The sequence below is a fragment of the Taudactylus pleione genome, unplaced genomic scaffold (genome assembly GCF_031769625.1).
Source record: "Taudactylus pleione unplaced genomic scaffold, aTauple2 ptg000061l, whole genome shotgun sequence".
Lineage (NCBI taxonomy): Eukaryota > Metazoa > Chordata > Amphibia > Anura > Myobatrachidae > Taudactylus > Taudactylus pleione.
In genome coordinates, this window is record NW_028284463.1 from 13,617,054 (window position 1) to 13,640,008 (window position 22,955).

The 22,955-nt window shown below is 48.7% G+C and overlaps 1 protein-coding gene across 3 annotated transcripts in view; it reads right to left on the minus strand.

Moving 5' to 3' along the window:
- The window catches only part of PKD1 (polycystin 1, transient receptor potential channel interacting), a 151,613-nt gene that overhangs the window by 63,739 nt on the left and 64,919 nt on the right, over positions 1-22,955 (minus strand). For all 3 annotated transcript variants that reach the window (XM_088464772.1, XM_088464770.1, XM_088464773.1), the window contains 7 exons: positions 22,524-22,762; positions 21,518-22,294; positions 16,993-17,124; positions 16,626-16,801; positions 16,397-16,530; positions 3,734-7,338; positions 2,742-2,891 (listed from right to left, as the gene is read on the minus strand). In XM_088464772.1, coding sequence (XP_088320898.1) covers positions 2,742-2,891; positions 3,734-7,338; positions 16,397-16,530; positions 16,626-16,801; positions 16,993-17,124; positions 21,518-22,294; positions 22,524-22,762 — 5,213 coding nt within the window. The remainder of the gene's footprint in view (positions 1-2,741; positions 2,892-3,733; positions 7,339-16,396; positions 16,531-16,625; positions 16,802-16,992; positions 17,125-21,517; positions 22,295-22,523; positions 22,763-22,955) is intronic.

The window sequence follows — 22,955 nt, forward strand, 5'->3', positions numbered from 1 at the left end:
GTACGGCCTCCTCGCCCCGCTGAAGACGAACCTCGCGATCGTCCCTGAAATCTTGCCGATGCTCGAAAGGAACGAAAGGAAGGTCCCCTAAACGAGCGACGCGGAGGAGGTGCTGATGAAGGTAGAAAAGTACTCTTACCTCCAGTGGCCAGCGAAATCCATTTGTCCAGCTCTGGACCAAATAAAATATCGCCTGTGAAAGGAAGAGCTTCCACTGCTCTTTTTGACTCCGCATCCGCTTGCCAGGCACGAAGCCAAAGTGCCCGGCGAGCAGAGACCGCCGAAGCAGAAATCCTAGCGCCTACCTGGCCGATATCTCTGGAGGCGTCTCCTAAGTATACAGCAGACTCCTGAATATGTTCTGCCAAGGTAATCAGATCTGCTCGCGGAGTGCTGGATCTAAGACCCTCAGTCAATTGTTCCGCCCACTTTTCCACAGCCTTGTTGACCCAAGATCCTACCAAGGCCGGGCGGAGAAGTGCACCTGCGGCCGTATAAATGGATTTCAAAGTGGTTTCTAATCTCCGCTCTGAGGTTTCCTTCAATGTAGTAGCTCCTGGAACAGGTAACGTGGTCTTCTTTGACAACCGAGAAACCGAAGAATCCACAGGTGGCGGGGTCTCCCACCTCTTCCTATTTTCTGCAGGAAATGGGTAAAGAGAGAAGAAACGCTTAGGAATCTGGAATTTACGGTCCGGATTCTGCCAGGCTGCCGTCATCTGTTCATCCAACTGGAGAGAAACAGGGAATGTGACGGCCATCTTCTGTGACCTGGCAAATAAGGAGTCTTCTAACGATTCTGGAGCTTCCTGGCCAGAAATCTTAAGAACTTCCCTTACCGCTAGAATGAGTGCGTCAATACCTTGCAATGCCTCAGGTTCTTGTGAGTAAGTCTCTACGTCTGATTCGTCCAGCATCTCCCCTTCCTCCTGAGACGAGTGATCCGCTGCCGAATCCTCATCCGACTGGAGAACCGCCGGAAGAGCCCTCTTTTTAGATGAGCGACTTACCGTAGCTTCAGGAGCTTTAGACGCAGAACCCATCGCTTGAGCAAGGCTATTCACCGAGCGGACTAAATTCTGAGCCCACGCTGGTTCTGCTAGAAAAGAAGGGTGAGATGTGCCAGGTAGATCTCTGGCAGACTCCCGTTCCCTACGGGAAGCGGCTAATTCAGAAGAAAGGTCCGCCATGACCCCGGCCAAACTATTTATGAAGGAGGGAGTGACAGACTGCGTGTTAGCACTGTCTGCTTCACATGTCTCGCACAGGGAAGACCCTTCGGAGCGAGCATGGGTAAACTTCTTCCTGCACTTAGTGCAGGCAAACAGCTTTTGTGATGCAGTTTTTTCTGTCCTGGATGTCATCATGTACTCACAGACAAGCACCACATACAATTCAGGAATGCAGAAGAAGTATAGGGAGAAGCAGAATTACAATAATAATGCTACTCAAGTATGGGAGCAGACAGAGCAATAAGGGAGGAGCAGAATTTCAATAATAATGCTACTCAAATTGCATGCAGAGCAGTATAAGAGGAGCAGAATTTCAAGAAAATGCAACTCAGTAACAGGGGCAGACAGGCATATAAGGGAGGAGCAATCAATAGGACCAGAAAGTAGTTAAAAACCACCCTCTGTATTTACAGACCCCCTGTAGATGCTCTCATCTGCTCCTCTCCCCCTCCGCTCAGTGCCTGCAGTCTGAGGCGCCACTCCCGTTCAGAGCGCGCCAAACTAGCCCAGGCAGTGAAGGAGGAAGAGGAGGAGGGACCCATAAGCTCCTCCCCTAATGGCCGCCGCTTTGTATGCGCGCGGCATACACTTATACAGTGGGACGTTCTGTCCCCGCACTAACAGCGGGGGCAAGCGCACGACCGCCCCAGTGATAACCGTGCCGGTGCCTTTTACACAAGCACCGGCACGCAGAGGCAGGACCGCTGTGAGCGCGCCTACCTAACAGCCAGCGCCGGTGTTCTATCACAACACCAGCGTGGCAACTGACAGCGGGGCTGACAGCCGCGCGCTGTTTTCAGACCCAGCAGTTATTTTCACCTCTCCTGCTAGTCAGGAGAGGTGTGCTACTCACCGAGCTGCTGCGGCCAGAGCGCTGGGCAGTGAGGGGAGAGCGGGGACCCGGACACAAGCCAGTGGTAGCTGTGGCGGGCCCCGCTGAGTCTGATGACTCCTAACTGCCTAAAGCAGCCTCCCCTCCATAGGGTGACCGGACACAGGCTGCAGTAGCCGTGTGGTCCCCTCTCTGGCGGCTCCCACGATGCAGGCAGACTGTCACAGCTAACAGTCTGCCTGTCCTCTTGCTTGATTCTTTTACAAATCATATAAAAATTAATATAAGGGCTGGAGACAGCCCCTGTGCACCGGCTCTACTCGGGCACATTCTAAAAACTGGGGTTGATGGGGCATAGAGGGGGAGGAGCCAGTCACACTTGTAGATTTTTAAAGTGCCAGGCTCAACTCAACCCACCGTCTATACCCCACTGTCATGAAGCTCCAGTGTCCCCTAGTGGATGAAGGAGAAAATGTGTTAATTATCTCTCTCCATATTGATACATTAGTGCTGTACACTGCATGCAATCCCCCCCAGGTGTTATTGTACATGATCAAACCAATACACTTTTAGAAGATGTATATAGCACTTTCCTTTCTCACTACAGTTGATGTTATGCTGGTCAAGGACTGGCTGAAGCAGACACAGGAAGTACCAATGCATCATTAGTTACTGACCGTTTGATTGGTGGACTCTGTACTCCTGGCGGGTTTGCTGACGGACAGAAAAAACGTGTACTCAACATCCGCTTGCAGCTTCGACTTGTTAATAAACATTTCACCCAAATCTGAAGTGACCAGTAAATTGCAGGTAGTACTTTCAGAATTCTGAAATGCAAACACAGATAGACAGCTGTCGTCATCGTACATGACACAATGTCCTTCAAAGAAATCTCAAAATGGCACCTCCATACTAGCACTGTGTTAAAGTGCGCCTGTCAACTACGTAGGCAGCCACTTGGTGCCCTGGATCAATGATGTCACTAGATCCTTGTGAACTGATGGGCAGTGTCTGAGCAATGGCTCAGTCCAAAAATGGCTGCCTTCATTGTGTGATTCCAATGTGTGACGTCTCTTTTTTTTTTTTTGTGCATTTTAAAGTGGGGTTGGGTATGGTGATGCCGGCGCACACATGACCGGCAGTCACAATGCCGATGCCAGAATCCTGACTGGTTTACAATACTGACACCTAGAGGTAAGTTGTCTAACTCTCAATCTAACCCTCCCCCTTCCCCCCGGCAGCCTAACCCAAACTTCCCCCCCGCAGCCTCACTCTAACCCCCCCTCCCTATTGCCTACCCCTAAACCTTACAGGCGGGAAGTCAGCAGTCGGGATGCCGGTGCCGGGATTCTGACCACTGTCGGGATTCTGGCGCTGGCATTCTACGCACCAGCATCCCGACCGCTGGGATGCAAACCTATATCCCCTCAGGTGCAATGTCTGTCTCTGCTTTGTGAAGGCCATGAGTATAGCAAGAAATATTTTGTACTCTTATTCCCTTCGCATCTGTTTGGAAACACATTTATGAAACTGAGCTAAGTAAATCTCTGACTTTTGTGTGGTAAGTAATTATTGCTATTTTGCATTTCACTGGTTGACATGGAGAACAGTGTTATGGCAAAACACCAATACCAATGACATATTATGAACATACTAGGAACTCTCTCACCTTTGTAAATGTTGTACAAGACCATTTATATACCAGGGGAGTTTGCTCATCATCTTCTAGGTTTGGATCATAAGACTTTTTTCCATCCAATATTAAATCCCGACTACTTGACCAAACCCGATAGGATCCACCATCAATGATGGGCACCAATCTGCTCGGCATCATGGTAACATTGGCAAAACTGCTTCTAGACAGGGGTGTGTCCCCAAAGGACACAGAGAACACAAAGCAGTAATCTCCAATATCGAGAGCTAGCTTGGGTACCACAAGCTGGGGCCTACTCATATCGACACTTTGAAGATGAACTTTGTCTGACTTGTGATAGTGGAGGCAACTCAAAGCTCTGTATATCTCCCAGAGGTGTTCTGTTTTATAGCTGACGCATTTACGCAGATTAATCTTAGCCTCAATATAATTCTTTTGGGATCTCCTCATGATAACTTGAGTAGGTAGCTCCAGATGCACTTCTGGTTCCTCACACTCCAGGATCCGGGTGGTAACGGTCATTTCAGTGATAAAAAAGCTGATCATGTTAGAGGCGTTGACCCTGACTAGGAAGTCACCCGGTGTTTGGTAAGTATGATTGGCAGCTCCTGTGTATGTCAACAATGCAGTAGTATTATCCCCGAATGTCCACTCAAACTTAACATCCAGAGGACTTGGGAACACAGAAGCATTGAAAGTGACACTTCTGTTGACAAATGTTTTGACAGGTATCAACCTGACACCAACAATCAGATCTTGAACTCGTATAACTTTCGAGATATTCTGACTACCCAAAGCATTTGACGCGCTCAAGTGGATTTTCAAAACGCCAGCCGCCACTGGGGTGTAAGTCACATTTCTGCCCGCTAAACTAGTTGCAGCATGCCCCTGCAAATCAAACTGCCAGTTGTAGGCAACCAGCGAGCCATTACTGACCTCCGCTCTGAAGCTCTTCTCGATCCTGGCTGGTATGGCGGCCTCGCAGCAGTTTAAAATTTCTAAATTCTTTATGGCTTCAAGCACGGAGATCATCACCGTGTCGCGTTCTTCACTCACCTGGTTATGTGCCACTACTGTTACAGGGTAGCCACCAATTTTTGTGAATTCATGCGTGTAACAGCTGCCATTAAGTAAAATAGAGAAGTCTCCATTTATTGTCAACTCATAGCTGACAGAAGTTCCAGCTTGCAAACTCACGTTGAAGACGACTATCTGTCCAGGTTCCACCACCATTTTGCTTACCAGCAGCTTTAGACCTTTTATTTTGTCTTGCACGGTGATGTTTTTTTGGGCAACTTCCCAGTTCACATCATTCGATGCATTGAGGCTAATTGTGAAGAACCCAGATTCGTTAAAGAATGCAACGACCGAATTTCCTTCACCATCTGGAATGTTCCAGGTCCAAGACACATTTGTACCATGTTGAACACTACCGATGAGGTCAAGGTCAGTTCCTGTGGGTACATAATCTCCTTTATGATGTTGGCTTGTAATGGCCAACCCTTCAATTGGTTCTTGAACAAAGATGGTGATTGTGGAGTTGGCAAAGCCTAGTGTGTTATTGGCAACCACAAACACCTGCTTTGGATTAGGGGTTTGAAAATTATAGAGGACAAAGGAATTATAAGTAAACCAAACCACGTTTTCGAGATACCAAGTGTACATCACCCCAGACCCACTGCTTAAGCTCATACTAATGTTGACCGTGGTGTTAAGGGCAGCTGGGTTAGGATATGCAAAGAGTTGGACTTGGCCAATATGCTCCACAAACACTACACTTATGCTAGCGCTTGCATTTCCCAACATATTGACAGCTTTTAGGGCAATTGTGTACGTTTCTGGCTGCAGACTAGTAAACTGATAGGTCTTTCCAGTGCCACTCTGAACAACACTGTCATTCTTCATGATGAGCCAACTATATGAGATGTTGGTCCCGTCCTTTACGGTGGCCTGCAGAGGTAGACTTCTGTTGGTTGGGTAACAGCAATCATTAACCAAGTCAACGGTCACGATCTGAAGCCCTTCGATCACTTGCAAAACATAAATAACAATACTGTCCTGCAAGGAACCAAGCTCATTCTCAGCCGTCACGATAACGTTAAACGTTCCAATGGAGCGGAAAGTGTACGAAATTGTGGAATTGCAAAATATGGGTGTGCATCGGTCGCACAGTATCCACGAGTAACGGACGGCCTCGCCGACTTGGAGGTAAGCGAAGAAGGTGACAGAGCCATTTAATGGAACTACAGTCCTGGTGGCATTCATGGTCAGACCTTGCATCCTGGTCTTGATGGTAACATTCATGTGTGTTTTACTGCTACTTACGGCATTAAAGCTATTTAGGTTGATGGTAAACATTCCCGTAGTGGTATATACATGAGCGACTGACTGCCCTTCATCAGTGACGCCATCGCCAAAATCCCAATGATGTGTAACTTTCGTCCCATTTCCTACAGCTGTGAAAGCGTACAATTCATCTAGCTCAATAACAGCTGTACCATTGTGTTCAATTTTGATAGTTCCTATTGGTTCCTGGATGTCAACAAAGGCGCTGCCATTGTGGAAAGACACGTTGTTGAACACAGACACTGTGACTTGGTAGGTACCAGGCACTTTGTAGGTGAAACTTGCTTCTGTCCCACCATGATATTTAGAGCCGTTAGTCCCAAATTCCCATATGTATCGATACTGATAATGAGGGAAGACCATGGCTTGAAAGTGACTCTCGCTGCCCAGACTCACATTCTGTTGAGCTGGTAATAAGGTAACATTGACTATTTCTGGTTCTATACAAACGTTGGTGTAGTAATATGCTTTGTTCACTTGGCTGGAGAGGATGAGGGACAGAGGGTATATGCCACTGGTTGAAAAGTCATACTCCACTGATGGCACGCCATAAACGGTGATACTTGAAGAACCATTGCCAAAGGTCCAGTTAAAGACATAGTTTTCATAGTCTCCTGTAACATAAGCAGTCAGAGTGACATTTGCATTTTCAAGAATACAAGTAGAGGGCTCTATTTTAAGAACTTGTAGGACATATACGTGGACCTGGAAGGTCTCCGATATGGAGTTGACTGGATTGCTTGCAGTCACATTGACAGTGTAGTTACCATCTTCACAATACGTATAGTTTATCACCGGCTCATTGACTTCTCGGATATTGCCATCGCCCATGTCAAACCGCCAGGTGATAGAGTCCCCCGATTCCACCGAGGCATTAATAAATGTCTGCAAACCTTTCTCGGTTGGTTCATCCGAAGACGCAACCAAGCCAGTAATCTCTTCATAGACATGGACGGTCTTTGTCGTCCAGATTTCATTGATGTCATTCTTGGCTTGAACACTGACATTGTATGTCCCTTTGCTGTCATAGGTGTAGTTGACTGTCGGCTCACTGCTGTTAGGCTGGAAAGAACCATCACCCAAGTCCCAAAAGTAGGTGACGCCAAATGCTGATGGTTCTGCCGTCACTTGAAAAATGACCGGCCTTCCCCTGACCAAGATTTGGGCATCAGTGCCAATAGTTAGGTTGGTCAAGTAGCTCTGTACTCGCAGACGGACCATCTTGGACATGTTCTCATACTTGTTGAATACATTCAGTGTCATATTGTACGCTCCTGCAGAAAATAAAAAAAAAGCTGCAGAAATCAATTCAACAAAACGACACATATTGCCGAAAATCTACAAAAGAATTAGAAGTATAATAATATGCATAAATAACGCAAGTCTTGTGATATGGTAACTGACAATCTACGAATGCCGATTTTCATAGTAGTAACATTCCACGTGTATTATATTTCTATATGGGGGTATTCACTTAGCGCCCATGTATGGTCGTGACGTCCAGCTGTGCTCATCATCGCTAACCAAACAATTGCACATCTTGCTGTGCACCTCTACGGAGAAATAAAATCAGTGATGTGTAACGCCAGCACCTCACATCTTTCGCTGCTAATTGAATAACCCCCGTCCCTAAATACACTATGTAGACAAAAGTGATTGGACACCGTCGCGAAAGCATAAGGCGGACCTCGCATACCATTGCACACGAGTTCCAAATGGCCACTAATGTGTCGGGTTCGACTAGAAGACTTCGTAGGGAGGCCCATGCACTTGCAGTTCTACGGAAACAACAAATGTTTTTATCAGGGCGACGCTGAACTGGTATACAGAAAATTCGGTAACCCGGATGGAATGGCCAGTTCAGAGTCCAGATTTTAACCCCATTGAGAACCTCTGGGACGAATTGGAGCGACGGGTGCGTTCTAGGCTGACTCGACCTTCAGTGTCACAGTTGGTCACTGTACTTAAGGCGGAATGGCGAAACATACCTCCTGCTGTTGTCCAGGAACTTGTGGACAGTTTGCCAAGAAGAGCGTCTGCAGTAATCACTGCACGTGGTGGACCCACAAAGTACTGACATCAATAAAATCTCGTTGAGCTATTTGCTGTCAGTGTCCAATCACTTTTGTCTACATAGTGTATTTGTACTTTGTACATGTAGCTTGTCCATGTACAAAGCCAACACTTCTACAGTAGGTTTTATTTTCTTCATCTGAGGCCCATTTATCAACGAGTTTTATCATACACGAGTTTTAAAACTTGTTGCGTATGATAAATGGTGCTCCAGCCAATCAGCTCCCAACTGTCATTTTTCAACCAGATGACAGTTAGGATTGGCTGGAGCACCATTATCATACGCAACAAGCTTTAAAACTCATTGCATATGATAAGGCTTGTTGATATGTAAGGTCCACGGATTGCAAACTCTCGACTTGTCTTTCACCTTGTGCTGCTGCATTGCCAATTACAGTATGCCCAGATTATTTCCTCGGATTGTGCAGCATTGCAGAATCTATGGGCACTATACGAACAAGGGTTAGCAACAATATAACACCCATATTAATATACAGATAATATGAGATATGGTAAGAACTTACCCTTGTTATCTCTATTTCTACGAAGTCCATAGGGTTCCACAGGATACCTTGGGGTATAGGTGTGACGTCAGTCGCAGGGCACCAAAGAGTTAAGCTTTCAGCCTCCCAGGATGCACTAGGTCCCCCTCCTATACCCCGCCCCGAGCCAAGGCACCTCAGTTAGTTACCAAGCCATAGGCCGGAGGAGGAGAAGGAAGAGAGAGAACAAAGATCTGGACACATACAAGAATCACATTCTCACCAGAGGGAGACGGAAAACCGGTGACCAGAGCAAAGCCCATCTGCAGCACAGGTGCGACAGGGCGGGAGTCCTGTGGAACCCTATGGACTTCGTAGAAATAGAGATAACAAGGGTAAGTTCTTACCATATCTCATATTTTCTACTTCAGGGTCCATAGGGTATCCACAGGATACCTTGAGGATGTCCCAAAGCAGTATCCTTTAAGGGTGGGGACGCTCCTGTGCAGAAAGGAGAATCCGCCGCCCGAAGGAAGCATCCTGAGAGGCGAAGGTGTCAAACCTGTAATACCTCACGAACGTATGGACAGAGGACCACGTAGCAGCCTTGCAGATCTGGACTGCAGAGGCACCACGTCGAGCTGCCCACGAAGGACCCACAGACCTAGTGGAATGAGCCTTCACAGAAGGAGGAACCGGCAGGCCTTCATGAAGATAAGCTTCAGAAATAGCCATACGGATCCAGGCTGCCAAAGTTTGCTTTGAAGCAGGCCAACCCTTTTTACGGAAGCCATAGAGGACAAACAAAGCGTCCGATTTCCTAAACGAAGAAGTGCGGTCAACATAAGTCCTTAAGGCCCGCACAACATCCAAAGAGGCCTCACCCACGGAAAGACCCGGTGAGTTAAAGGCCGGAACAACGATTTCCTCGTTAACATGAAACTGGGAAACAACTTTGGGAAGAAACTCGGGCCGAGTGCGGAGTACTGCCCTGTTCCCATGAAAAACCAAGAAAGGGGGTCTACAAGAAAGAGCCCCTAACTCAGAAACACGTCTGGCCGAAGCAATAGCCAGAAGGAAAACAGTCTTAGCTGTTAGCCATTTAAGATCCACTGATCCCAGTGGTTCAAACGGCGGTCCTTGGAGAGCCCTCAGGACCACAGCCAAATCCCAAGGCGCCACAGGTGGAACAAAGGGCGGCTGAATGCGGACAACACCTTGCATAAAGGTGCGCACATCCGGGATTGTAGCAATCCTACGGTGAAACCAGACAGACAGGGCCGAAACCTGTACCTTCAAAGAAGCAAGGCGAAGCCCATGATCTAGTCCCGCTTGCAGGAAGGCGAGAATCCGAGACAGACGAAACTCCCGCGGTGCATAACCTCTCGGTCGACACCACTGGAAGAACGTATGCCACACGCGATGGTATATCCTCGCGGAAGACGGTTTCCGAGCTCGCAACATGGTACGCACCACAGAGCTGGAAAACCCCCGGGACCTCAGCATGGCCGTCTCAACAGCCACGCCGTCAAAGACAGCCGAGTCAGGTCCGGGTGATGACAAGGACCCTGAGACAGGAGGTCCGGTCGTAGCGACAACCGCAGAGGACTGTCCACGGACAGACCCTGAAGGTCTGAGAACCAGTGCCGTCTGGGCCACGCGGGAGCTATCAACAGGAGCGTCCCTCCTTCCTGTTTGAATTTCCGGATTACCCGTGGAAGAAGGGAGACCGGAGGGAACAGGTATGCGAACCGGAACGTCCACCGGACATACAGAGCATCCACCAGAGACGCCCCTTCGTCTCTTGTGCGAGACCGGTACACCGGCAACTTGTTGTTGTGCCGGGACGCCATGAGGTCGATCTCTGGAAGACCCCATCTGTCCACCAGTAGTTGAAAAACGTCCGGGTGCAGGGACCATTCTCCCGGATGAACGTCCTGGCGACTTAGAAAGTCCGCCTCCCAATTGAGCACTCCCGGGATGAAGACCGCTGATATGGCCGGAAGATTGCGCTCCGCCCAAACCAGGATCCGAGACACCTCTACGAGAGCCGCCCGGCTTCGGGTTCCTCCTTGCCTGTTTATGTAGGCCACGGTGGTAGCGTTGTCCGACTGGACCTGTACCGGGTGACCCTGGAGAAACCGATGTGCCTGCTGGAGAGCATTGAAGACCGAACGGAGTTCCAAGATATTGATTGGAAGCTCCGCTTCTGTCGGCGTCCACCTGACCTGGAACAGATGTGGACCCGAAACTGCTCCCCAGCCCCGAAGACTGGCGTCCGTTGTCAACAGGACCCAATTTGGAACCCAGAACGGACGTCCCTCGCTGAGGTGGGTCGTCTGTAACCACCAAGCAAGGGACAGGCGAACCTCCGGGGTGAACACAATCGTCTGGGACTTCAGAGACTGAGGCAGCCCGTTCCACTTTGACAGGATCAGGTGCTGCAGAGGTCTGGAGTGAAACTGGGCATATTCCACCATGTCGAACACCGACACCATGGAGCCCAGTAACCTCATCGCCGAGTGTAGAGACACCCGGCAGCTGTGCAGACAACTGCGCACCCTTGACTGCAAAGCAGAGATCTTTTCCTCCGTCACGAAGATCTTTTGCTGTCCCGAGTCCAATAAGGCTCCAAGATGCAGAATCCTCCGAGACGGGATTAGAGTGGACTTCTGCCAGTTGATTAGCCAGCCGTGCCGTTGCAGCAGGGCAATGGTCAGGTCCAAGTGGCGTAACAGGAGCTCTGGAGATCCCGCCACCAATAACAGGTCGTCCAAGTACGGCAACATGCGGACTCCCTGCAGCCGCAGAGAAGCCGCCATGACCGCCATCACCTTGGTGAAAACACGTGGTGCTGTCGCCAGGCCAAAAGGTAACGCCTGAAACTGGAAGTGGTCGCTGCGGATTGCAAACCTGAGGAACTGTTGATGGCGCAAAAGAATAGGGACATGCAGGTAAGCGTCCTGTATGTCCAATGACACCATGTAGTTCCCAGGTTCCAGCGCCAGAATGATGGACCGTAGGGTCTCCATCCGAAACTTCGGTACCCGCAAAGACTTGTTGAGTGCTTTGAGGTTGAGAATCGGACGATACGACCCATTGGGTTTCTGTACCAAAAAGAGATTTGAATAGAAACCCTGGCCCCTCTGGGAGAATGGAACAGGCACTATAACTCCAGCCTGGAGCATAGTGTGCAATACCTTCCGCAGCTCCGTAGCCTTGTTCCGGTCTGATGGTAGACCCGTGGTGAAGAATCAAGCCGGGGGTCTGTGCCGGAAGGAGAGGGCGTACCCGTGGGAGACCACCTCCAGAACCCAAGTGTCTGTCGTAGTGACCGACCAACACTGGGCGAACTGCAGCAGGCGGCCTCCCACCCTGGGATCCCCCAAAGGGAGGCCTGGACCGTCAGGCCGCAGGCTTGTCATCTGGCTTGGGGGCCGGACGTCTGGTACTCCATGCCTGCTTCCGGGGCTTGACCGATTTCCTAGGGCCAGCCTGACAAGGAAACGACTGTGGTTTGGGCCTGCCCTGGGCCCTAGATGACCGAAAGGACGATGGTCCAGAACCAGAAGGAGCAGCGGCCGACGGGAGACAAGCCGATTTGGCTGCCGCCAGCGTGGCCACAATCTTATCCAGATCCGGACCGAAGAGAACTTCTCCGGTAAACGGCAACGCTTCCAGACCCTTCTTGGAATCTGCGTCCGCCTTCCAGGATCGCAGCCACAAGGTGCGACGAGCAGCTACCACTGCTGAAGAAATTCTAGACACCAGAGTACTAATGTCTAGAGCCGCCTCGTTGATGTAGGTGGCCGAATCACGGAGATTGCCAATCAACTCCGCCTGTTCGGCCGGACAGTCGGAATCAAAAGAAGCCTCTAATGAATCCGCCCAGCGCTCCATCGCTCTGGCAACCCAGCAAATGGCCATAGCCGGCCGTGCTGCCCCCCCCGCAAGGGAATAAGCGGACTTCAGGCAGATTTCCACCTTGCGGTCCGTAGCATCCTTAAGGGAGGACATGGATGGCATCGGCAATGTGACACTACGGACAAGACGGGTCACGTGAGAATCCACCTGTGGAGGGGATTCCCACTTAGCAAAATAATTATCCGCGAACGGATAAGCCACCGCCAGGCGTCTCTGCGGCTGGTATCTTTTGCCAGGCTGTTTCCACGCCTCCTCTAAATGGTCCATCAACTGACCCGAAAGAGGAAAGACTGAGGCATCGCCCATCACGTCTTTGAAAAAGGCATACTTAGACTTAGCTGCTGGGGGAACTCAATCACCAAGGCTGTGCGGACCGCCCGAATAAGTCCAGGAATATATACTTTGGACTTAGCATCAGCGTCCTTAGTATGGAGGGGTTCCTGATCGTAAGGATCCAGAATCTCCCCATCATCAGACGTCCCTTCGTCATCCTCATAAGGAGCGGACAGAGACGCCACCGGCCGTTTATGAGGCCGCATCACAGACTCCCCTTGCAACACATCCGACAAGTGCTGTACAGAACTCGTCAGGGAGTTAACCCACGCTGGCTCCTGAGAAACCGGGAGCGGGGAAATAGGGAGACTGTGGGGTACCACCAATTGTCGTGGGAAACCCTGCATGGGTGACGACACCACAGACTGCTGGGACAAACCCATCGGAGTAAACGCGGGCTGCGGAGCTAACTGGCCCACTAAAGCTGTTAGCGCCTGAGCGAAACAAGCCCAGGGCGGCTCCTGTACCGGTGCTGTAACCGTAAGAGGCCGCGCCATGGACAAACACTGCCGGCAAAGGCCCTCCGCGCTACCCTCCCCCTCCGCTAACGGTACTTTACACGTGGCACACTGTAGCCGGAGGGGAAAATCACTTTCAGACATGATGGCACCACGTATGTGACCCCTCTCACCAATTATATATTAAATAGGCGAGAGACCACCCTGCAGCACCGCACCGCAAGGGCTTAGCAGAAAGAACAGGGACAGTAATAAAGCTGACAGTCTTGAGGAGAAAAGTTACAGGCAGCAGCGCTAGCACAGTCACATACAATGCAAAGAAAATCAATTCCTGCACTAACAGCGCTGATCACTCAACTACACAGACACAGGGCCTGGTAGGACACAGCGCTGCATACACAGACCTGACCACAGCGGAGGAGAGGTATGCGGGGGGACCCAGACCACGAAGCTTCCAATGCAGGCTTCCAGCAGCGTTCACCATGCTTCTGAAAAGATGGCCGCTGAGGAGCAGAGAGAAGGCTGGCCCGGGGGAGGAGCGCTGACACAGGGCCAGTCAGCACAGTGCAGAGAGGGCTGTGTGCAGCGGGGGAGGCGCCGGCTGTGAGACAGGGAAGGCGCGCTCCCCTGGCATGCATTTAACCCCTGGGACGCCGCAGCGCTACCGCTCTGCTGCGGTCTGCTGTCCCAGGGGGTAGTGGAAGCGCAGGTTGGTCGCCTGGCTCCACGCTGCAGCCAGTCCCCAGGGAGCCCCCTGCCTGGGGACTTAGGACCATGTGATCAGCGGGGACCCACCGCGGGACCCCGCTGCTTACCTCTGTCCCCCTTGAATCCGGCCATGGTCCGGAACATCTGGGGTCACCGCTAGCTGTGACCCCAGATGCCCACCAGCATCCCCGGATCAGTACCGGCGTTCTGGTACCGGCGGGGTGTAGGGAAGACAGCATGGACGTCAGGACTGACTGTCCATGCTGTTCATCCAGATGTGCAGCCACAGCTGCATGAAGAAAAAGCTTCAGGGGCTCTTCTAGCCCCCACTCCAACAGGTGCACCCGACTCCGGCCGGGCACCAAACTAAAACTGAGGTGCCTTGGCTCGGGGGCGGGGTATAGGAGGGGGACCTAGTGCATCCTGGGAGGCTGAAAGCTTAGCTCTTTGGTGCCCTGCGACTGACGTCACACCTATACCCCAAGGTATCCTGTGGATACCCTATGGACCCTGAAGTAGAAATATACATTAAAAAAATATATATCATTAAGTTTACAGTACTGGCCAGATCAGGAGTGACTGTGGCTACTCAGGAAAGCCTAACATACTGCATATGTGGCACTGACAATCCTGCTTGAATACAGGTATAATGGGGGAGATGTATGAAGGCCAGAAGTTATGTGCGCTGATACCGCTTCTCCCTGATGTATGATCGGGGCTCTGGACTTCTAATTGAATTCGGCCCATAGTGTCCTAGGTATTTAGGATTAGGGTTTTTTTGTTGCAAAGGAATTAAAATAATTTGTCAGATACGGCATAAGGATGCATGGCTGGGGGTCACTCATATCGGACCTGTCTTTTGCCTTCTTACACTAGATTATGTACAATTTCCACAATTTGGCGTCTTAGTTCGCTTATCGTGTACTGGCCAGGGCCATGTTAACCCATGGCTGGGCCCCTAGGCTTTCAGGTATTTCGGGCCCACTCCAGCACTTCAATCTTTCACCCCACTACAGGTATTCTATGTTGAGTGGGTCTTTATGCGCAAGTGGTAAATGAGCATCAGTAATACAGTCTAATACAGCAGCGTGGCCAAAAGATGACATGGAGCAGAGTGTATGGTAATATAAGGCAATAGTGAGGTGACTGATTCAGGATAGACTGAGCTTATGTTTATTAAATTGCTAAAAATGGAGACAATCCCAATAAAATGTACATTAAATTATCCAAAATGTCCAGTGCGGGAAGACTGTTGTCACAGGTTGTTGGAGAGATAAGCTGGCTCCCTTAGGGTGTTCTACTAGCCGTATTCCAAATAGGGGTGCTATCTCCATGTGGCGTGTCTGCAGTATAGCGTCTAGTAATAGTGCAGTCACACATTGGGATGTGTAAGATGAACCTAGCTGAGGGGAAGATGCTCTCCCTCACCCTGAAGGTGGTTGTCATGGTTTTGGATGTCCTGGTGTGTGTGTCAGGACGGCGTCTCGCACTATGCATTTACCAGTAGGCTGCAGTGTCCGTCCTGGTGTGTGCACTCTGGATCTTCAATCCAGTTGGCTCCACCCCTATGCTGGGGTATCCTTGCTCTGCACTTGGTGGTGATTCTCTAGTGGGCGGCCGGAATCGCCGAAAGCCCTGCGGAATATCCCGTCCCTGTGTGTGCTGAGGCCTGGAGGAGAGAGAGCTCCCTCCAGGGAGCAGTGGTGACAGCAGCTGTAATGGCGGCGGTCACATGTCCCTTCATGGAGGTGTAACAACCCTGACGCTAGTGCGCTATTGGTCCGCTGTCTCCCCCCTCCCCATTTTCTCAAAACAAACCTCAGTTGACTACAAGTGTGCCTTGCAACTCCTCCCTGCGGAGCCCTAGGCTTCAGCATAGTCAGCCTTATGAGTAATACGGCCCTGGTACTGGGTACTTTGGAGTAGGTCGCAAAGTCCGTGGCACGCTAAATGGGGCTACTTGGCACCTTTTGAGTATAGATGTATGCGGACACATCTGTATTATTTGCTATCATCAGTTCCAAATCATTCTGTTAATACATCAGTGAGTCTGAACTGAGAGAAATAAAGAACGAGACCCCAGATTCAATTAGCTGCGAGATATTGTCTGATCTTTGTCCACGAATACTCTGCGGGATATCAAGGCAGGAAAACCACGCTGGACATTGCTCACGTCCCCTAGTGGTTTCAGCAGAAAACCAGCAAAGCTTTCCCACCACAAGTGTGTGTGCAGCGAGGCTAATTGCATCTGCCCTTTATGCGGCGAAAATCAAACATCCTAGGGAAATGGAAAAGACCAGGAAATCTCTGAGCGCTGAAATATGCTACGTGGATGCAGAATATCGCCGTCTAACCTGATTCCTGGTAGACGTGGGTGATATTGTGCTCGATAAGCACCATGTGCATGGATGGGTCAGGAACTGAGAACGACTGGTTATACGGAGGCTTAAAAAGGTAATCGCGCTGCGTGCCATCGCCAAACGTCCATCTGAAAAAGAAGAGGAAGAGTCTCATTACCTACACTATGCTGTACGGAACATTGCTCCACGCTGGGCGGAAAAACAAATATTGAGCAAAAGTTACCGAAACGTGGCGTCAACTGCGGAGTCGATAAGTATGCTGGCGGAGAGCTCGAGCAAAGCATTCTGGGTTACAACGCTGGGGGCACCAGGCATTTCCAGGCCGCGCATTGGGTTCATCTTCTCTACTGTGACACTGTAGCTGACGGAGGCGTTGCTGACGTGGTTTGAGGCGGTGAGCTGTGGAGCGCAATGTAGCGGGGTTATAATGTACGGAGCAGTTCGTAGGAGCAATAAAAAACATGAATCATTAATACATAAAAAGTACACGTGCACACAAATAATTATAAGAACTGGCTGGGAGATAAAGGATGACCAGAGCTATAGGATTATGGCATACAGATACATAATGCAACATGGGAATTATATACCGTGAGCTTGTATATGTCTGCAGTTTGGTAGATGACGTTGAAGACCGTGTTGTAGTAAGTAAAAGATGAGCGGTCGTCCACAGTCCACTTAAAGATCACATCTGATCCGGCTTCCACTGAGGCTACGTTATTCTGCAAAAGACGTACAAGTTACGTTCCGTATGACGCAGCACGCCACAGACAGCAGGTGATGGTCTGCGCAAGAGGTTGCAGGACACGTGGCTGCTGACGCACATTTTGTATGAAAATAGGCTGAAGAGTGAAATATATCTCTGTCTGTGGTGTCACTCTCATCTTGGTGTTATGGGCACCTGTAGATCATGGCAATGAAAAAAAGTATATGCATAAAATACACACCTGCAACCTGGCTGCATGGTCTGGAACACAAAGCATACTAAGGGCACGTGTTCCTGCAAATTGTTGACAGAGGCTTAACACAAGTGAACTTCAGCTATGTAGGGATAACGGATTGTGTAGCAGTCACTAAAATGCTCTCTGTATTGAATAGCAGCCTCTAGGATGTCCTCTACATTGTATGGCAGTCACTACAATGATCTGAATTGTATGGTGGTGACTAGGATGTCTTCCTTCTTGTATGGCAGCCAATATGTTATTATTATACTTATTGTTTTTATTTATATGTGCCAGAAGAGTATTGCAGCTCCTTACTAAATGCATAAACAGAAACAAAATAAACAACACACTCTGTATTGTATGGCAGTCACTAGGTTGCCATCTGTATTGTACAGCAGTCAGTAGGATGCTCTCTGTATTCTATGGCAGTCACTAAATTGCCATCTGTATTGTACAGCAGTCAGTAGGATGCTCTCTGTATTACATGTCTATAACTAGGATGCTCTCTGTATTGTACTGTCTTCTGGGATGCTCCTTACATTCTTTATTGATCCCTAAAATGCCTGCCATTGTTGTGCACTATTATATAGGGAAAGAGACCAAAGGCCTCCACTGAATGTAAGGAAAGTAAATCACAATAAACACCGATGACAGTACTGATTATTATACTTTATGGGCCACATTCTGAGTTGCACGCAGCTCCGTCTAAGAGCGCGAATAGCGAGTCTTAGCAAACCGCACTGTAGTGAATTAATGCATTTTTGCCCCTCTCCTGGCCTTTCTGAGTTGGACCGATCTTGGCCAGATCTCAGTCCGCAAACTGGGCGGCAATGTTGCAGGCTCACGCATGAGATGCATCTCGTGGGAGTATCATGGACACGTAGCTATACTTCTGTGCTAGTCATTGGCACGTGGGCAGAGGAGGAAGCCCTGTCTGACTGACCTCTTGGTAACGAGGTACACTAGTTGTCATCGGGGGAAGGACTCCAAAACGATGACTCCGCCATGCAGTACAGTCTGCATCGGAGGATGTAAACGGCTAAAACAGGTACAGATGTGTCCCCAGGCATATAGACTCCTTGCGCGTTAAACAGCCCTTCTAGTCGCACTGTAGCAGTAGCGCTGAGCATCTCTCTGTGCAACTTTTTCCCTTTAAATGCATCTTACTCGCAAAGCGCTGTGAATAGAATGAACATGCAGCTTATGCTGTTTAAAATGATACGCGGCGTGCCTATATTCTGTGTGCGAGTGCAGCTCCATGCAAAATGATACAGCACAGTGTCACAGCCGCTGACACCGTAACGTAGCATTTCGCATGCAGATATAACCGCATATCATTTTTATCAGCATAGACTGCTTGTGCGTCCTACTTGCATCGCTTTGCAAATAAGACGGGGGAAAAGTCGCAGGAAAAGATGCTTGGAGCTACTGAGTCGCACAGCGCCCGCGCGTTGTGAGTAACGGGACTTGTAGCGCACGGATGATAGGAGGTATCTGGACACATCTGTACTTTTCCAGCCGACTTTGATAGAGAACCTGGCAATTAATTTAGCAGCGGTTACCACGTGATACAAACTGGAAGTACTGACGTCCCTATGGCAATTTACTGTATGGTTTTATAGTTTATGTACAAGGTAATATATACACTGGCGGTTTCATTGCTGTTTAGTGTCACTGTCATTTATTCAATACTTTAATTTAATCACAATGTGTATACTCCCAAACATTAACCTTGGATGAGTGATTAATCGCTAATTTTATTTTATTTTTTTTAGATAATCCAGGGAAGGAAACGCTACATTGAGTTGTGTCATGAGATCTCCCAGACAATAATCCCAGGTGTTTAATTGCGCATCGTAACAAAGCGGCACAATGTTTTCTAAGCCATTAACTCACGAAATTGAATCAAAGAGACTAGAAATCACCTTTGCTAGGCATAAGGGGAGACAATTAGTTATTTGTAAAATTCAATACAAACAAATTGGGGGTTATGTTATAGCTTTCGAGATATGGAACTGGCGTGATTGCGGCGAGTTTGCCGCTACATTGAAAGAGGCAACCAGTTATAAGACAAAACCAGACAGTTCTGGAAATATCGGTACCAATTACATAAACGCTTTTTCTGGTTCCGAGCTGTTAAGCAAGAACCAAGGCCCCCCCTCATTCCTCTATAGGCGGTGTGCTATTGTGAGGATGTGAAAAGCCGCAGACAAAGGTTTAACAGATTTAATTTATGTTACAAAGACGTACAAACCAATTATCCCTAGTGTCCATGTCATAGTGAATACAGAGTACAAGCCCCACTGGGGCAGGGATTGATGTGAATGATTAGAATATTCTCTGTAAAGCGCTTTGGAATATATGTGTACGGGATGTAGTTATTATACCTACCATCGGGACGCCGGCTGACGAAATCCCGACGCTGGAATCCCAAACCGCAGACAGAAGACCGGCGCCGGAAAACTGACATCAGTGGAGATGCCGACAGCCGGCATCCCGATAGTTAGTATAGGGGGCGCCATTAGCTGTTAGTCGTGGGTTTAAATATAGGCACCCCGGGGGGGGGGGTTAGGCACTAAGGGGGGATGGTTAGGTTTAGGCTCTAACCGGGAAGGTTAGGGTTAGAGTGCAGGGAGGGAAGGGTTAGGAATCAGAAAAGGAGGGTTAGGGTTAGAGGGTTAAGGGTTAGGATACTTATCTAACCCCTGTCGGGATACCCAGCATCGGGATGCCGCTGTCGGTCTTTTGACAGCAGGCATCCCGTCTGCCGGTCTCTCATACCCACCCTATGTGCACTATATAAATAGCTGTTAATTAAATTAAACACACAGGGGGCTGAGTGACACAGATTACTGTTCGCGGACGCAAACCACCAGATTTTCCATACAGCGCATTTGTGTCTATGTCCATCCTATGCGGAGTTAGATGGAGCTTGGCCGGATCATACATTGTCCACCACTGACCACAAACCGTTCCTCACTTGTTTCAGAACCAGGCACCAGTTAGGTACCATCTACTAGAGAGTGTATCTAACCAATTGTATTTGAGGAACAGACTCTTGGACTTACATCATTTAACTATATAGAAAACAAAAGCAAATATGAGACTACAGCTTGGTCTACATGAAAGTTACAATACTTGAATTTTGCACGCCATCTATTTCACATGTAGCGTTATCATTTACATGATCAGAGCTGACTTAATTTCACTATTTACTGTAAGTGCAATTCCGGGATGTGGAGTCTGACATAAGGGCACCACATGTAGAGACCGGATAGGAAGGGAGACAGGAAAATATTGTACAGGCGACTTGGCAGCGAGTTACTGACTGCGGTTTCTGCACCAGTTGCCATTATATAGCACAGTGCTCTGCTAAAAGCTTAGGTCGCATAGCTTCAGCCTGCACAGTAGAACCCTGAACAAAGCTACGTTAACATCGTACACACACACACATATATATATATTTACCAATCCAGCCTCTGGCTGTAATTACTGCTATCCAAATATTCCCTTAACTAAAAGTACAATAGGGGCGCACCTGCGTCCAAATACGCAGAATCGGATCAACTGTGTGAACATCAGACACGGAGTGAGCCTCAGGTTACACAGGAAGGCCGGGTAAATCATGCTGCCGGGGTCAGTGAAGCTGTGACCTAGGATGCAGCCACTGGCTTCAGCACACCCGGGAAACGGGACCGGCACGCCCCAGTTTCCTGGAACGCTCCCCGTCGTCGCTGCTTCCAAACGCCAGCAGCATGTCAATCAAGTTACAGCTTTAGGGGCACTGCAACCAACATTGCAGAAACAGATCTTCATATGCGCAGAGCGCTATTCTGCAAACATCGGTGATGTACGGAAATATCGAATTTACGTACATCTCTGAATTAGGCCCAATGTGTATGTGTTATAATGAATACAGTATCTGGACTGATAATAGTTCATTTGAGTCTGTGCTGCAATTGTTCTAGTAACTCCCTAAGGGGGGGGAGATGTTTTAAAACTTCTAAACAAAGGACAAGTGGATGTTGCCCATAGCAACCAATCGCACTGTAGAATGTACTAGATAAAAGAACCCAAATTCCTTTCTGACTTTTCAATAATATGAAGTTACAATATTTGGCCATTAGGAGTAATCGTTATATGGCATGTGTCTGGTAAAACCATATCTTACCACGCGAGTGTTCACCAGTACTCTCTCCTGTGGGTAGGGATTGATGCTCAGTCCTCTGATGGGTTCCTCCATTTTAACCAGGATTGTTATGTTCTGCGAGCTCACTGCATTTTCTGTGGTTATTAAAATTTCCGTGACTCCTTTACCGAGCCCACTCAGATGGATCTCTGCGTAAGAAACATCTGCGTTTACCAAAGCACACTCTTTGCTCAGTGCAGAAATTGCTGGTGGGCATGTACGCTCGAAGGTCCAGCTCTGGTTGCTGCCTACCCAAGAGGCTGTGGCATTGGAGCCGGAGAGGATTCTCAGGACCAGCACCGTGTGGTTGGTAGGAACGTAATAGATCTTGTCTTGTGGTATGGGGTGGATGACACTCAAGTTCAAAATTGGTGACACCACACAGAAGGAACAAGACAGAGTAGCTTCAAATATCTGGTTGCTGAAGTTAGCCGTGGCTGTATAGGTCCCAGGGTGCCGCAGACCCAGGTTTGGCTGACGGCTGAAGAGAGGAGCAATTTCTTCGGTGGTGCCAATGACTCTGATGGGGCAAGATGCTCCCTCATCCCACCTTTCAAGGCAAGACCAGTTTTCATCTGTGCTGTTGACCACCGCTCGACCTAGGAGATCCCCAGGAATACAATTCAACCAACTCGGCTGGTGAAAACAATGGAAGGACCTTGAAGAGTGGCAATGTAGAAACTTCTTATGTGGGGCATCGTGCTGGATAACGATGAGGAAACCTGGGAGCACCCGAACTCTTAAATCCTTAAATAAGGTCTAAAATAGAATAATACACAAATTAATATAGGATTATCCAGAGGAGACATTACAGTATTCAGGTTAATTTCCCTTATATCCCTACAAAGCTGATGGTCCTATTCTTGGCTTATTACCTTTAAATTTCCAAATAACTCTGATGTGCATAACCCCATTAACATCAAATACAAAAAATCTGGGTTAAGGGTTCATATATTTCCCCTAGACAGAACAAAGAAGCCATAATTACCAAATATTGTGTTGCATTTCCTGGTGGGATCCTGAAGCGGTAGTCCTTCAGTAGGGTGAAGTTAGGGAGACTGTTATTGATCTGGTTTGGCAATAAGGCATCGGAGACAGTAGACTCATTGAAAGGGACACACCCACTATCCATTGGTGAACTGCTGTTTGTGTAATTAGATAAGCCCATCTCTCCTTCGCACAAGGGAAGGCTGGCAGGAGTAGTATTTGCACTTCCAATAGGACAATCTGAAGAAACAAAACAGAACACAACAGAACAGAAAAGTTAGAACGCAATTCCGACTTTGCTAAAAGTTTTGGCTCCCCTCACAAAGTCATAATGGTCTCTCCCTTTGGAATTCTTGAATAAAAAAAACTTGCAAATAATCACTTCAATTCCAAACAAAACAGGGAACTATGGGCCTGATTCAGAGCCGCTCGT